The following is a 16,896-nucleotide window of genomic DNA, read 5'->3' as shown; positions in this document are numbered from 1 at the left end:
CTTTAACTAGCATACTATCGTACCCTAGAAGGTATCGTCCTATCGCGTCCTAGCAACATGGATTAAGTTGCAAAAATTCGCTTCTGTCGTGTTAAATGGCCCTCTTGTCCCCTTCCGCCATGCATCCCAGCCGCAAAACACATATTCCTCGACCCGAGATTGCAAAAAGAAACCCTTCGAGGCATCGACTCCATCCCCCTCTACGCCAGAGAAATAGGAATGTAAGAACTGAGAAATGGGGGAAAATGCAACCGCAAATGTCTCTCCGTGAAATATGACCGCATGCATGCTTATTGGGGTATCTTTTGGCCGAAAGCTCATCTCTCTAATCTTCCCGCCCCTTGTAAACGAGAATTGTTGTGTTGGTACATGTACGTGTTTTTCTCCATTGCGACGCCGTGCTCTGCTATGTTGTCCTCGAAACAAATAAAACACAAAAGACAAAATAAATTAGGTCATTAGTGGTCGTTTATCATTAAAAGGGCCTCTCCTCGGACAAGTTAATTTCTTGTATCCTTCCACAGAGGTAGCCCAAGATCCGGAAGGTCAACCGTCAGTGATTTCCACACTTTCGAGCCACGTTCGAACGGCGGTTCGTAAAGTGCTCTCCTTCTCGCGGCTTATCTCATAGGGCGTGTTTGAGCTTGTTCCCTGGCTCTCCCTCTCGCGTTGATCCACCACGTCTTGTACGATCCCTGATAATGCGGACAAGACTACCACCTTGCATTCTGCGCGTGGTACCTCTTGGAAATCGATAGGGAAATTTGGCGTCTCTTGCTCCGTCATCTGAGAAACTTCACTATCCCTTCTCCCTCTTCGCTTGCTAGTAGATCGCGAAGACGCAGTCGAAGTTCCCTTGCTCACATCACTGCTATGGGCGATAACTCTCTCAACAGCATCAATAAGAGCTTCGTCAAAGCTGAACAATTCCTCTTCCTCGACCTTATCTTGAATCGGTTGCTCGTAAGGCGACAGCGCTGGTGTCATCAAGGACGAGCCATACGGCGTCAAGAAATTTGTGCTATTTCGATCGACCGGTAGCTTAGGCTTTACTAGACGGCGGTACCGAAGCCGCTTTATAGTAAAATTAGTCGTATCGGCGATGATAGCGGTGCTTACGTCAACCCAGTGCTCCGTGGGCCAATCTTCTGGGCCGGAGTTGAGATGAATTGTAGGAGTAGGTTCTGCAGCTAGAGATTCTCGTACTTCGTCTAAGAGGTTATTTTGCGGCGGGATCGCCTGAAGCGTAAAGTCAGGATGGAAGCGCTTAAGCCACCCCGCAACGTTCAAGGGAGCATCGCCGTCAATAGCTAGTCTCGAGAATTGTTCAAAGCCGTCGAGTCCACTACCCAGCCCGGGGGTTGAGAGATAACCACTGCTGGATGGTGAGCTTACAGCGGTCTCAAATGAAGTGAGGTAGTCTGGGAATTGAACATCAACATCTATTACTCCGTCGTCATTGTTGATAGATGTTTTCACCGGTGATTCGTATGCGCCTAACGGATCCGGGGTTCTCGACTGAGGTTCAAACTGCTTTTCCTCCATCCTTCGCGGAGTATCAGGCTGCTGGACCAATGTAGGATCACGATCTGTTGATTGGTTCGCAATCGCATCAAGAAGTTGGGCCTCTCTAACCATCTCCGAAAGCTTGTCCTTCCCACTAGGGGCAGCTTGTGTAGGCGAGGAGAGCGGACTGTCGCGATGAGCTGGCATGTCCAGAATTTGCGACGTCGTAGCAGTCGAATCTCGTCGTCTTGCGCTCCATAGACCACTGATCACACTGCCCCATCGCGAACTTTGGCGAGAGTCTGTGCTTGCATGGCTAGCATGGCCGATACTGTCACCTCTCTTAAGCGACCGCTTCAGGTCATCTGCAGCAAAACTGCTCCCACTACCAGGTCGGCCTCCGCGGCCTGTGTTGCTTCGATGTATCGTAGAGAAATGTGGAATGGCCGAATCGGGGACTACGGTATTAGCTGTTGCGGCACTGCTCTTTCGCGTGTTCTGGTCGTTTCCGGCAATGAGGAGATTTGCTGGCTTAATGAAATCAGACGATCGACGCTCTGCATTAGAGGACTCCATACTAAGGTGAGCGAGCTGCGCAGGAATACCAGTCACCGATCTCGTCGTAGCTTGCGATTGAATGCTGAAACTCCTGGTGTGAGAAGCACCTCTGGGTCCTTGCCGACGATTAATTTTCCGGCGCAGAGACTCTTCCTTGTTGATCGGCACAATGTACGACGGCGGCGAATGGCCAAAGGCGGCAGCCGACGCAGAAGTGGCCGGGCGCTGAGCGCGAACAGTTGGCAGCTGCTGGTTAGCCGGCAGGAAGGCGGAGAGTAAAAATATCAACCTCCTCGCAGCCATCTTATCTTTAGCAACTATTATCGTTCGCGACGGTAAGGATGTATCTTCCTCGCTTTTAACCTTCTGCTGTTGGTACCGTCTTCTCCTATACCAAACGGGACTTAATGCTTGAAGCCATTCGGTGTGCGTCGCCAAGAATGCTGTCAACAGATTAAAGAAGAAAAAGCCTTGCTCTTTGGTCCCGGCCCACTTCGCAACCCATCTCGCCTCTTCCCGCCACGGACCCCAACGACCCTGGCCCGTAACAACCCTAGTGGCCCGAAGTCCCGATACAATCCGGATTTTAGCATCATCTATTTCGTCGCTTATGCGCTGGTCCTGTGCTAAGCAGCTCGGCGGGAGTGCCACTAACTTCGCATTTGTCTTAGATGGTTTCATCTGAGAGCCGTCGGAGCCCCTTCGACCTTTGACTGATGTTGTTCGGGCGATCTGTGCAGATATGCTTGAGGGATATGGATCTGGCGCTGCCATATCCACTTGCTTTAACATCGGAATTAGTGTGGTGGCTACAACAGATTGAAGGTGAGTAAGAGTTCTCATAATGATATCCCAATGTTGAGTTATCGCATCCATGCGATCCTCGATATCGTTACAGTACGTTGATTCAAACGACTCCGAACCGAACCCAGAGCCGACCATCGTCCATCCAGATCGGCGAGCGGATCCGTAAGAAGAAGGGAAAGTGTCTTGCTCGTTATAAGAGCTGGGTCCTCGAAACATGGGCTTCGGTGCCGTTGCCGGTGTTGCGTTCGGACATTGCGGAAGTTGCAATACTAAAGCAACGGCATACATGGGTGTCCTCTTTTGTACGGGCTTCGACTTCTTCTTGTTCAGCTTGTTTTCGTCTGGGGAACACGGAAACGGAAAGCCCCCGCTATCATCAGAAAGCCGGCTATGGGGTGATGTAATCTGGCTAGGCGAATCGGGATCGTCGTTCGGTAAGTTCACTGGGAATAATCGAGTCACCAGGATCTTGTTACGATCCTGCTGCCGAGAAGATGTAGAGAAGGGTTGGAAATGTGTATGTGCCGAATCAGATGTGAAGGATTGTGCCAGTCTACTTGACCGCATACTCGACCTCCCCATCGACCCCCTGCCGTCTCCCATATATGAGCTAGAAATTCCAGATGGTCGCTGCTCACTTGGAATAATATGGACCTTAGTCGATGTCCCCTTATAAGACATGACTTCCGAGTTGGCAAAGATACAGCTCGAAAAGCTAGCGAGCTCTTCGCGGTACTCCCTAGCCGCCTTTTGGGAATCAGTCTCCGCAGCAGTATAGGCGCGGGACTGAATAGATCCTCGTCGGTCGAATGCACCTTGACGGGGTTGGGGACTACCTGGCTGAATAACTAATGGTCTTGAAGACTGCCCTAGACTGCTTTTCCGTGGAGAGGTAGGCACTCGTCGGAGATCCTGCATCAAGGACTGTGAGGAAGAAGTTGCACTTGGCGGCTGTGGCCGATCGCTTGGCGAGCCAGCTGATGGAGCAGGATGGCTGTCGAATAATAAGGAGGGGCTAACTGAGCCTAGGGTATCTTGCATTATTATAACGCGAACATCGCGTACATCAATATCGATATCGCCATCATAGTCAAAGGGGTTGGCGGAAACCCCGGGCTGGACGCCTGCCGCAGAAGATAAAGGGAAGACCTGATCCTGACGATAATAGAGTGCCTGCGTATCTGGAAATAAGAGGCAGCGTGTATGGATCTCTTCCTGGACCGATTCAGGAGATGGCTTGGTTGGCGTGGCCCCTTCTGGAGGATTTGCGCCTCCGGTGGTTCCCGAAGTCAAGTTAAAAAGCTTGCCCAACATGTTGGATCCGGTAGTTCAAAAGCCCTGAATGTCGAGTACGGATATGTAATCAACAATACCTAGGGCCGGAAACCACCAGACCGTCCTTTAACAGGCTCCCATCCAATGGCTAGAGCCTTCCGCTGCGTTGACCATGGCGTGGGAAGACATTGAAGTGGACGCCAAATTGCCTAGTTAGGTGGTGTCTGGGCAATGCAAGACAACGCAATAATGAGGGTCGAATGATGCAGGTATGGCGATTGGCAATCAGATCGAGTTGGCCGAATGAGGAGGGGAAGAAAGAGATCAAAGGTAATTAATATTTTAGATATCTCGAATTGATTTAGAACCAAAGCAACGGTATCCAATCTGTATGGTGGGATTTGTTTGCTGGGTGTATAATACGTTGACAGGCCTGTTTGCACGATGCACGCGTTTAGTTGTCAAGAGTCGTGTGAGCGACGTGATAAAGTGCGGAATCGGAGATGAATGAATACGACGGACAGGGGGCTCGAAGTTGAAAAGCCGCTTCCGAGGATACGTCGTTAGTCAATAGGACTTTTATTTTCCTTTATTGTCCTTTATCTCTCAATCAAGCCTGAAATGATTGAAAGACGAGTAGGTATAAGTGTTAGGCGAGTGAGAGGGTGAGAGAGGGTGTGAAGTTTACACACGGAAATTTAGTGGATAAAAGGGTTTGCGACTGAAGTAATAAAGGTAATAAGTGTTAAGAGGGGAGGTGTGCTTCTGCGAGTAATGCACAGGAACTCTTAGCCCGTCTAGTCAACTTGACCTGTGCTGTTAAACGTCCCGCAACCCGCGACGCTTAGGTACATATGTACTAGAGTATACCTAGGTGTATGCAAGTATGTAATACATGTAGGTAAATAAAATGGATTGTTAAGGTAAGAGCGAAGAGAAAAGAATGGGAAAAGAATGGAAAGAAGCATGCACCGCCGATTATGACGTCCAATCTCACCAAGTACAGTACCTATATACATACAAAATACTAGCAGTGAGGAATGCCAAGAGGGGGATATTCAAATGTTATGTACCGTACTACGATAGGTATGTGCGATATGTACGAATATGAATATCGACTGGACTTTCATTAAGATTGACGATACATAACTCCGCAAACCACTGTTCATCAACGTGCTACTCTAGCCTGTCTAGCTAAATGCTCCAGACCTGCTAACAAATCATTGGTGCACTACGCACACGCTATCCCGGAGTTGCTAGTACCTAGTTGCTACGTGCCGGTAGGATTTTAGATGCTCTTCTTAGCCGTCTTATATAATTCACTACTACTGCTACTCCTCCTAGGCATGGCTACTAGGTATCACCTACATGGGTCGATGGCTTCCTGGGAATTCCAACAATTCAAAGGTTCCGTTTTCAAAGTCCATGATGGTCATTACCCCATGATATCAGATATTGATGTATCTCAATGGTAGAGTACTTACAAGCCATCACCCCAGACGCTCCATACAACTCCATACAAACCAAAGGTAAGGGGACTCAAAAGGAAAACCAGGATTAGAAGACTGCAGATTTGTTCTTCTCCCAGCCTGTTGGTTCCGGAGTCGGTCTGAAGGATTCGATTGCGATCTGGCGGTGAATGAGAGATTACCTATTTCTACTTGGCTTGGTAATCAATCAGCTTTAACTGTCCAGAAACGAAAGCAAGCCTAGCCTCCATCAGGTAACGCCCTAGCCCTGGAGAAAACGTCTAAAAACTGATCTGCCACCGTAGGCGATTATCCAATAGATCCACAGTTGGCGGGTACGCATGCAAGTGCTGCATTAGGTATTTTTCTTAGCCCTGGGATTTCCCTTACGATCTATTCTACTCAGGGCCACTTACATATATGGGCCGGGAGTTGTACCATGTCTACCACAGTTACCTGCGGAGCAGGCCGATGTTGTTGAACAGAAGAACCAAATGGGTATCGTATCTAGGAGACGAGAGTAGACACGCTCCTCGTGGATGTCTAGGTAAGTACTACAGTATCTTGTAGCTATTAATGATAAGTATCCTACACGATATCAGTCCATATCGAGCGTTTGACATGCGTCGATGCCACTAGGATAAAGTAGGTAGATAGAGTAGGTATTTACTAGCATCCGTACGGTACGTAAGGCACCAATCGTCCTTTGGGCTTCATCGACCCATCTTGTGGCATGCAGGGCTGTTGGTTTTAATCATTTATTACAGCAACATCGCACCCATTTCCCTTTTAAGCAATGTGAATTCGGGAAAAGCGGTCGCAGCTCAATCCCTGTTTCGGGACTCGCACACGCGACGCCATCCTTGGCCCTTCTCTAAATCCTTAACTACCCTCACATCATGTACCGTGTCGCCGTATATTTGACACATGCGATGATATACTCACTTATGCACTTGCTTATTTTACTACTCCATTCCCAATTTATACCTATCCAAAATCCATCCTGGCCCCTCACATGTGGAAAGTCTTTCTATTAGTATGCCCCATGGATCTTCCTTCGATCCAAAACACCGTTTCTGGGGCATTTGGTCTAGTGTTATTTGGACCATCGTCATTCGCCGGTCTACGCATGCATATGCTTGACATATGATCACATTTCTGCGTCTCTGCGCTACCTAGCCGCCTATGCTAGTCTGAACTACCTTAGGTTAGTTACCAAGGTAGTCCAGACTTTGAATCCATCCGAAACTTTCTCCCATCTCTCGTGAGGAGGCAAGCATTTTCATCGGACGGCCTGTTCGAACTCCCGGCGGTGAACCACCCCTCGACTCCCAGCGCTTCGAAGGAATGGCAGGCGAGGTGGGATAGATGTCTTGGGTCTCGCGAACATCCGCTGCTGACGCGGCTGTCGTACTTGTGCGCCACGAAAAGTGTCCCTTGGACAATCTCGGGATGAGGCTCAGCTTGCTACGAAGTCCGAGGCAGGCCATAGTGTCGCATCCGACGACACCTTTGCAATTTCTATTTCCATCTAATAACGTAATAGAGACTAGCTGACAACGGGGCTAGACCTTCGGGTCGGCACCACAAGAACTCTGCTGGGTAAGCTACTTACGTTTAAAACTGCACTATTCCGAGATTCTCGCCGTGGAAGCTCAGGCTCTTGTTATTTAGACACTTCTCAACTCAGCCGAGTACTTGGGTATGTAACCTTCGTAGCATCGGCGACGTTGAGGTAAGTCAGGTCATTGGTAAGCAGTCAGCTCCACCTGCTAGTCCCGTCTACTTCTCCTAGCCCGCGATGATTTCCCGCCGGCAAATGTAAATATTTCTTGGCTCCCTAGGTTAGTTTATCCAGTGACGTCCAACGGCACGCCTCTCGATCTCATCTCGCATCCTCTTGGCGCTCGGATCACTTTTACGCATGTGTGTTAAAAGGGTCCCTAAAATCAAGTCTTCACGTTGCAGTCTCACAAGGATCGGCAGGTTGAAGGATGTAGCTAATAAGGGCGCTCTAGGTCCATCATCGAGACTTACATGACGATTCTGCTAGTCTCGTGGGCCCACGTTAGGAACGGACCACGCTACGGTGACGCCGCAACAACCGGTTTGGTCCCCTTTTTCTTTTCGGGGTCTCCTCGTGATGTTTGAGGCTCCGAAATATGAGCGGGGGCTAATTTTATCGATTAGAGCCGTGGCTCTTCGAAAACGTCTTACTGAGTCCTTATTGGATGTCATCCATAGCCTACGCGCTTCGACTACCGGCCCAGCACTAGCAACTTGTTTGATTCTAGATTACATGCCCTAGCAAACGGCAAATCGAATGCGCTATTTTCCAGGCGATCTTCACAGGATGGAGAAAGTGGAAAGCTCTAACAAAAACCTTTTTTGTTTACTCCTTACTCCTCTCGTTCCTCTTGCCGAAGCGCATTGACCAGGTATCCTATCAAGCGCGTGTTCTCGGCGATCTCAACAGGGCCCCCAATTATAATTGGGTAAAGGCGTATGTCATCCTCCAGGTGAGATCTCCATTGCTTCGGGGGGTTCTCTCACCTACGCAGCCTACGGCGCAGCTGCCCCAGACTGCACAGACTACCAGGAACATCACTATCACCCCCAGAATCAGCAATGACACGCTACAAAGTTCCTGTATGGCCAGGCACTTTGAACCATCTCGAGCGATCTTATCCTCGTCAAACTCGATCGGCGATTTGAACCGAAGATCTGGGGATAAGATCAGTGTCACTTTACCTGACGTCTAGGCGTGCGTAATAGAGCCATGCGGAGCTGCAAGTGAAGTCATCCAGAACGCCCCGTCGCAACGCCAGCGGTCATGGCGATCACTAATATCTAAGACATCGCTTGGTCCCAAACCAGCGTTGATAAACTGTGATGGATCCATTTTCTTAGCCAATTCGTTCGCATGGTATGCAGGAATGGCCTCTAACGTTAGAGCCATCCTCCACGAGAGATTGGTACGGCCCCGAACTGTGCCTGCGGATCGTCGAGTGATAACAACAGATCATGATCCTTACTTTCGCAATTCATTAGTCTGATTAGCAGAGTGGATGATACTATCGTAAGAGAGGTAGTTGCCATTCAGGCAAGCAGTAACTGATACGCGCCGTGTCAAGACTCGAGACAGTTACTAGCCGTCCGGTGAAACCAGGCTGTCAACTGCTTTTTGAAGATCAGATATAATGAGAAGCCATTGGTTAATGGCTAACGAATAAGAAGGTCTTCTTTTTTATAATCTTCATATTCTCATATTCCCTAGTCAATATTTGTCCCACCTTACATGCTATGGTATTGGGCAGGCTCAGCTATTTGAAATGCTGACATTACATTCGAATATTACGACAGCCAGATGACGCACACGAGGTCACTCAACTATCAGCTAGGTATATGAAAACTCTTCGCGGTATGAAATAGGGTCAGCTCGATGTTCTATTTGTCTACACTGTTGTTTGTGCTTTAAGCAAGGCGTTGGCAATACTCGTGTTAATCCCGGTGTGTTCGGTCAGGTAAGTCGATATCCCTCACTTGTGATGACGATAAGCTGTACATCCCAAGATGGAACCAAGCATATATCTAGGTACCTAACTAGGCCGCCGGTTATCATATGTAATACAGGTAAGCATTTATAATCTCGTTTTATTCGTAGCAGCATGTAGGGGAAGCAACAATGTCCGATGCTTGCTTCTCTGTCGGACGTGAAAGATAGCGTACCTAGGTACGAAATGATACATACAACTATATGTTTTGATGGATGACTTCAAGTATTCATCCCGCTCCATGCATTGTTCAGGGATAAGTATTCAATAATCGTTAAATCCTCAACCACCAGACAAAGTGAGTTCTATCGCTAAGTGCGTCAATGAATAATAATTCATAGTCGCAAAGTATTTCTCAAGTCGCCGACGATGTAGTGTCCTTTTACCTATCTCCCGCCCGCATTCTTTACTCTTTGACGTCAGCCTTGAGACACTGTTGTCAGGACGTCCTGATAACTGGTCCGCATGTACGGATATAACATCGGTTCGTCAGCATGGGAAACGATGCAGGCGCAGTTTCCCCGCCGCTAAACCTCTAAACGCCGAAAGCTCCCACTGCCCCGGATCGGGATGCGCGGGGCAGCGGCGTTCTTCACTATTTCCCGCCGATAAGCAGCGGACCTGATAGGCGCAGTTATCGCAAGCCTGGTATATCCATGCATGGATGACTTCAAATTCCTTGTGAACGAACTCTTACAACAAACCGTTACCTATATTACGCTTCTTAAGCACAGGCTTATAAGAGAACCGTTGCACTTTCGCTTCCCGATTGAGGTCGTACAGAGGACAAATTAGCGAGATTTAATGACACGATCTTAGATAGGTACCTGGTATATTATCTGCTACGTGACCAGCGAAAGCCAAGCCGCCGCAATAACAGATCGCGGAGAAACGTATATGATCACCGCTGACCGCAAGTTCACGATTGTATGCGGCGTATATATGTACCAGTACTACATAATGCCGCAGTAGTAACAGAAAGCCTAAGGCAACAGAAAAATTACAATTATTTGCCTGACTTGCATTCTTTGAAGGGATAAAATGTCTTCATGATCTATAAGCAGCGCTGAAGTCAGATCCCATTATCGTCACAAGTACCATCTACGTAATACAAAAAGCCAGCGCGAATGTCGTACATATACCATGAATGAATCCTCCCCGGGCCGGGGCCGCCCGTGGCAATTTAGCCAGATATCCTCGTGTTGCTACCGCAAGTGTCATTGAGGGCAGAAAATGAGAAAATGTACAATTAGGTAGCCTTGGGTTTCGGTACCGATAGAAGCAACCTGCAAACTCACCGCGCGCTCAGCCAGTCAGCCAGCCAAAACGACCCCCGCAGGTAGGGTATGTCATCCGTAGGCTGGCCATCCGCGGTAGGTACTACATGAGGTAGGTTGTACATACTACACGCGCGATGTGACCGCGGCTGAGATTGGGCAGGGCTGAAAAGAAGATCGAAAAAGGACAGCTGGAAAAAGTGGGAGGGGAAATCTTACCTATGTACATACCCATGCTTACGCTGCGCCGGAGCAAAACAGAAAAGAATTATGGAAAGTCGAAAAAACAAAGGAGAAGGGATGCGAGGAATCGGTGTGGTTGCGCAAGTCGGCTGTACTTACGGAATGCGGAATGCAGATTCCCTACGCGGCTCCGGAGCTCGGGTCCTTTCCCGACTTTAGCAGGTGGGCGGGGAGCGCGCACACCCATCCGCATCTGAACCCCAGTCAACGCGCGTATGAACGGTGACGAGCGAACGAACGCACACCGGTTTCGTCCCATTCCTGGGCAAGATCGATTAGATTAGATCTCTACCTATACGCAGGGTACAGTAGAATTAATCCGGCTTCGGAAATGAGGCCGAGTCGATCTCTGATCAGAAAAAGAAGCTCAACATAACCATGGTCGTTTGGGACGTGGTAGTTTGCTAATGAGGTCGTTCGCATACGTAATATGTATGTGCGCACATGCTTGATGAGGCAGATGGTCACGATGCGGGAGGAAGAAGTTGCAGGTCGGATATGCAGAGTTGCTTCTTCCTGCTGCGGCTGCATGCAGGCTTTGAACCCTTGCTTTCTTTTTGCTTTTCCTCATATTTTGCTTATTCCTTACGAAATAACACATGGATGAGATTCCTTCTCTGTTTTCTTCCTTTGAGAGATCTAGCCCTGCTAGAGCCCCCATATCTGTAGTCCCTGTCCCCCACGTTTGGAAACCCCACGACTTTAAGCTGTCGCGATTTGAGCCTAGAAACAACATCTCGAAGGTGGCGTAGCGAATTTACCACGATCACTATTCACTTAGGCATAGAGCACACCATTGTGAATACGTACCATGAACCAAGGCCACGAGTTCGAGTTCGAGTTCGAGTTCGAGGTGATGAAGAATATTATACTGCCATATTACCTGGGACCTCGATATTAAGCTCTGTTAATATAGAGTAAGAACGACCAATTAGACTCTTGGCCACCATGTTGCGAATACCGTCAATTAATGGCATGAAGTGTTGAGTAATACTGAAGCTACTAGATATCTAGGGCAGTCGGTATAGATTGATGAACCCAACTGTGACACCGCCTTCATTTAATTCATGTAGCAAGAACATTCATGATGTAAAATTCATTTATTGGTTCTTTAGTCAGCATCGAATTTATATTCGACCCTGATTCTAAGCTCATCTTGCCATGTTCATGTGATTCCTAGCGTACTAGCAATTTAGCTCGCGAACCAAAGCGTGATAATGATGTCTCCCACGGTCTGCATTTAGATAGTACGCATAGTAGTCGTATTGCAGCATGTCAGCCCCTCACACAGGTTCCCACAGGCGATTTGACAAGGGGCTGCCGCTTCGATGCGTCGTCTTCTAATCGACGCACCCGAGGACGACACAATCTCACCAGTCGCAATCGCAGGGTTCGTTGCGGCGCCACCTATGCTATTGCGCCCATCACTTTCATTGCTGTTATCAGGGGCGGTGACGGATGATAAAGTTGTCGGGGTTGCGAGCTCGGGCTGAAGAGTCGCGGAATGGATACCCCAGGCGTGTAGACACTCGCCTACGGTACGCGCACGATCCATGAAATCGCTCATCTCGGTATTTGACACTACTATGTGAGCTGTAGCGATGGATTTCTTCTGATCGAGGCGCCAGATGTGTAACTCGTGGACCGATTCAATACCAGGGATCTATGATGTTGATGCTTCGTTAGCTTATATGATATCCCACCGACCAATAAAACTTCTCAAGCATTTTAAGGTTCATTTTCTTCTGTGACATACCTTCTCGAGATCATGTTTAACATCATCTAAAGGCACGTCCTTCGGCGAGCTCTGCATGAGAATCTTGCCACTATTCTTGACAAGGGGAATTGATGTTAGTAAGATCATGAGAGCGATGCCCATACTGATGCCTGGGTCGGCGTAGAATCGAGCCTCGGAAGACGTAAGCCAGATAATCAGAGCGGCGATAATAACCCCGACGTTGTTGCATGCATCGCCGATGACGTGAAGTAATACACCCATCATACCGAGGTCATGTCCTGATGACTGTAGATTCACGATCGTGTGACGATGCTCAGCATGGGCGCTGATAGGCTGTATAGACTTTGTTAACACAATATTAACAGAGTGAACTGACGAAGTCTTACAGTAAGGGGAATTTCGTCATGATCCTCGACAAAGGTGCCATTCACCTGTATGCCGGCCTCGATGTTAACGTGGCTGTGGTCATGATCATGTCCATGAATCTCAGCATGGTCGTGTTCCGCTTCATTTGCGTGGCCGTGACCGTGTCCATGACCATGGTCATGGCCATGAAGTTCGTGTAATAAGGTTGCGCTGAGGAGGTTCAACGTAAACCCAACACAACCCATAATGAGAACCAGTACGGGTTTATCAACGCCTGTCTTAAGTTAGCCACCCAGACAACCGAACTATCCACAGACGTATATAAGAGTGAGAAAGAGCCTACGTTCAATAGAAATGAATCTCTCAATTGACTGGAGAAAGATAGATATGCCGAGGGCGAGAAGAAAGACGCCATTGAAGAAGGCACCCAACAGCTGCGCACGTGCCCAGCCAAACGAAAAATTGTCAGGGGGGGCCTTGGAATCGGAAATCTAAGATTTAGGTTCTGTTAATAAAGCTGTTGAGATATACCCAGGCAATAATTCATCGAACGTACAATGATTGCGGCTAGGGCGACACAGTAGGCGATTAGATCATTCATCTAGAATATGAAGTTAGACACAATACCGTATGATATTCTAGGCGGGTGTGACATACGTAATGGAAAGCATCTGCTAACAGAGCAAGAGATTTGGTGAAGAACGCCACTAAAGTTCCGGGTCAGTTCACACTCAAATTATTCGAGCTGTTGAGGGATCTGGTCTAGCATACCAACCAACTCAGCGACGAAGAATGAGAATGAAATGCAAATGATGGCAATGAGCTTCTGCTTAGACGAAAGTTTGAATTCGCCCATGATTAGTTGGCGATGCCGGCTTCCGGAGCCGGAGCCGGAGCCGGAGCTGGAGTCGGGGTAGGAAGCGGGCTGTTCGAGTTGAGTACCCGTTTTGGGATAATAATTCCAAGGGCAGTTTGCGCAGATACCATGTAGAAGTATGGATATCCCAGTCTTGGCTATCTTTTCTTGGTTGATTTAAAGGATTGTGTTTGGAGTGGAGAGAGAATTGACCACTAGTTGCCCATTTAAATGCTATTATCCCCGTTCTTATGTTGTAGGAAGTCGCAACCTAAAAGAGAGTGAGCATCGACCAGGTCAATTGAGTCACTAGAATAACAATGACATGACAAACACATGTTATTAGATGACGGTGTCCAAGGGGACAATAGGTATTTGGACTCATGTGTAAAGACGTGGACCTACCTGGCAAATGCCTCTCATAAGACCTCGGAGATCTGATCGGGGCTGTTGGAGGAAATCGTTGAAACGTAGATCAACCCTGTAGTATGATTCACCAACGAAACGTGAATTGATCCAGGGCCCGGGCACCAGCCGTTGCAATGGCGAATAATGAAAGGAATTTTAGATACCCTGGACCGCAGTTGAATATGTGGGTGAACAGGGCACGTCGTGTCCTTTGTCGCGGGTGAAGAGTAGAAAGAAGAGAATGCTCGGCCGATAATAAACCTACTCTGATGATTAGATATTTCAGGATAAGCGAAACGCTCTTGTGGAACGTGCGCGGAGGGAGTATTTTTGTATTTTGTGCGCTTGTATGCTGTGATATATCCCTAGGGGATCTTAACCGGCAATGAGCAGGAGACCTACCTGCTTAAGCAGCGTCGTGGCCGCACATAAACCCGGCGAATGGATCCAATCTACCGGATCGTCAGAACTCGGTGAGTATTAGCATTGAACTGCCCGATCTAGCAGCAAACGCATCTCAATCTACTCCCGAGAGAAAGACGCCTGTAACGTCGAAGATAAGTAGTAGAACATAGCTGGAGTAGCACTACGTCCGTTCTCGTTCCCTACCTTAGGTACTTTGAAGACAATCTTGGATCAACCCTGATGTTAAGTCGTGCAAGGACACAACATTGAACGTCGTAGGCCACGTTAGTTACCCACTTATTGAGTGGGATATTCACTGTTTGGTTAATATGTAGTGACTATGTACGTACGGGTAATCGGCCGAGTTGTCAATATTTAAATCTTACCTAAGTTAGGTCCTTAAAGAAAGTTTAGAAAATCGTTAACTGCTTGCTAGGTGATGTTGCCGTATGTGAATTGATTATCTAATGTGAACTTAATACTAACTTTATTTAGAGTTATCCATGCTTGCAAGTTGTTCGTTCCTTCCTGTCATCCAACCTTACTATGTAGGTACCGGTAATTGTTTCGGCAAGAGTGGATCCATCTATCTTCAAGATCTACCTAGTACCTTAGCGATACTGGGGGATCGGTGCCTTCTCTTTGTTCCACTTTTTCTCTTAGTAGTTGCTCCACTAACTCAGGACCTTTCCCCTGACGTCTACTGAGCAATAGCGCCGAGTCACGACATCATTGACAAAGCAAAATGGGTTTATATCAGCCCTATACTGGGATCGATGATCACTTCATACTATCCATGATGCCTTCAGAATGAGGCAGCTTTTATGATATAAATCCATTGCTGACCCATGAATCCAAGATGAATAAGTTTGTGTTAAAGTATCCATACCGCGATGCATATCTCACCTTGTACGTACGGTAACATACTACTCAGTCGGGCTTCTCTAGTCCGTCTCACTACCTGCCATCCAAGCTTCTATTTGAAAAATTTGTTGAGAATTGCGTCAAGCCCGGAAGCATTTCCAGGCTTGACTCATCGCCGAGAGGCCACGTCAGGATACAGCACGCTGACAGAGAACATGAATGCCATCAAGGTATGCACGTCCATGGTAGACGAATACATAAAGCCAACATCCTAAAATCGTCCGAAGTGTCGGCTGGAGATTAGAGACGGGTATTGTTCCGATGCCTAGCCAGCTAACAATGTAGCTAGAATACCCTCGCGGAGAACATTGGCGGCAAATTCCAAAATATTGGAACTCATCAGTTCAGTCTGGACCAAGTTCCCGATTTGACGGGAAAGGTCGCAGTGGTTACAGGCGGAAGTGAGGGCATCGGCTTCGGCTGCACTCATACGCTTCTAAAGCACAATATTGGAAAAGTCTATATTCTCTCCGTCTCGGAAGAGGAAGGCGCCAAAGACGCCATCGCGAAGCAACTAGGCCAGCAAGCGGCAGACAAGACCAGGTGGATACGGTGCGACTTATCAGATTGGTGGAAGGTGAAGGATGTCGCTGAAGAGATTTCGAAGGAGAGCGACAGGCTCGACATCTTAATCAACAACGCAGGTAGAGGGATTATGACTTATCAACTCACCGACTATGGCGTGGATAGGCATATGGCCGTTAATCATATGGGCCATGCGATTTTAACATCACATTTGCTTCCATTGATGAAGCAAACCGCCGAGAAGGGTAACATTGTGCGCATTACGAATCAGGCTAGTAATGCACACCAGGCCGCCCCGAGCGATACGAAATTTGAGAGCTTGGAGGAGTTGAACCGCGACCTTGGGGCTAATGCTCAATATGGACGCAGCAAGCTTGCCAATATCCTCTATGCCAGGTACTTTACGGAGAAGGTGACGAAGGCGGGTTATCCTAAGTTGCTCATGAATGCAACTCATCCGGGGTTTGTGAGTACCAAGATGAGCAAGGAAGATATCTTTGAACCGTTCCCGCTCGGTGGATACGCGATGGCCGTTGGCATGGAGCCTTTCAAAAAGGACCAATTCGAAGGCGCAGTCTCAGCAATGTTTGCTTCCACGTACACGGAGAAGTCGGGCCAATACATTTGCCCACCGGCTGTGCCCGAGTCGGGAAGTAAGCTCTCACAAGATAAGGTGCTTGCAGACAACTTGATGAAATTAACTTGGAAAATTGTAACGGAGAAAACGAATGACGGGGTTGGATCTTGTCTTTTACTGAACAACTAAGTCTCGTTAGGGTTTCTACCTAGGAATCATAATTCTGTTGCTGAATTACATAATTAAATTGATTACCTAAAAAGCTATCTTTGTTGTACACGAATTCTACATAAGTACTTCGGTACCTTTTGTAGAAATGGAAAGGAAAGGCGGTGGAACCTTGTACAGTGGATTCTGCCAGTCACTATCGACCCACAATAATGATCCACCTCGTCATTGGTGAATCTT

The 16,896-nt window shown here is 47.9% G+C and overlaps 3 protein-coding genes across 3 annotated transcripts; 1 reads left to right on the top strand and 2 right to left on the bottom strand.

Annotated features, from left to right (window-relative positions):
- Window positions 1-433: 433 nt before the first annotated feature.
- F4807DRAFT_96360 (folliculin-interacting protein N-terminus-domain-containing protein) lies at window positions 434-4,853 on the bottom strand. Its single transcript, XM_048003709.1, has one exon. It carries the CDS (start codon window positions 4,183-4,185, stop codon window positions 547-549), a length of 3,639 nt encoding a protein of 1,212 aa, XP_047854050.1. The 5' UTR covers window positions 4,186-4,853; the 3' UTR covers window positions 434-546.
- Window positions 4,854-11,929: 7,076 nt separating this feature from the next.
- Window positions 11,930-13,649, bottom strand: F4807DRAFT_460746 (cation efflux protein; the record flags this gene model as incomplete). The annotated part of the gene is made up of 7 exons (XM_048001566.1): window positions 11,930-12,352; window positions 12,446-12,760; window positions 12,814-13,067; window positions 13,137-13,284; window positions 13,350-13,394; window positions 13,451-13,500; window positions 13,565-13,649. The coding sequence occupies 7 exons, from the start codon at window positions 13,647-13,649 to the stop codon at window positions 11,930-11,932; spliced, it is 1,320 nt and encodes a 439-aa protein (XP_047854049.1).
- Window positions 13,650-15,016: 1,367 nt separating this feature from the next.
- F4807DRAFT_427003 (NAD(P)-binding protein) lies at window positions 15,017-16,751 on the top strand. Its single transcript, XM_047998123.1, has 2 exons — window positions 15,017-15,556; window positions 15,676-16,751. The coding sequence occupies exons 1-2, from the start codon at window positions 15,356-15,358 to the stop codon at window positions 16,675-16,677; spliced, it is 1,203 nt and encodes a 400-aa protein (XP_047854048.1). The 5' UTR covers window positions 15,017-15,355; the 3' UTR covers window positions 16,678-16,751.
- Window positions 16,752-16,896: the final 145 nt, after the last annotated feature.

The sequence above is a fragment of the Annulohypoxylon truncatum genome, assembly GCF_022578515.1.
Source record: "Annulohypoxylon truncatum strain CBS 140777 unplaced genomic scaffold F4807scaffold_17, whole genome shotgun sequence".
In the NCBI taxonomy this organism is placed as follows: domain Eukaryota; kingdom Fungi; phylum Ascomycota; class Sordariomycetes; order Xylariales; family Hypoxylaceae; genus Annulohypoxylon; species Annulohypoxylon truncatum.
This window is presented reverse-complemented; position numbering and strand designations above follow the sequence as displayed.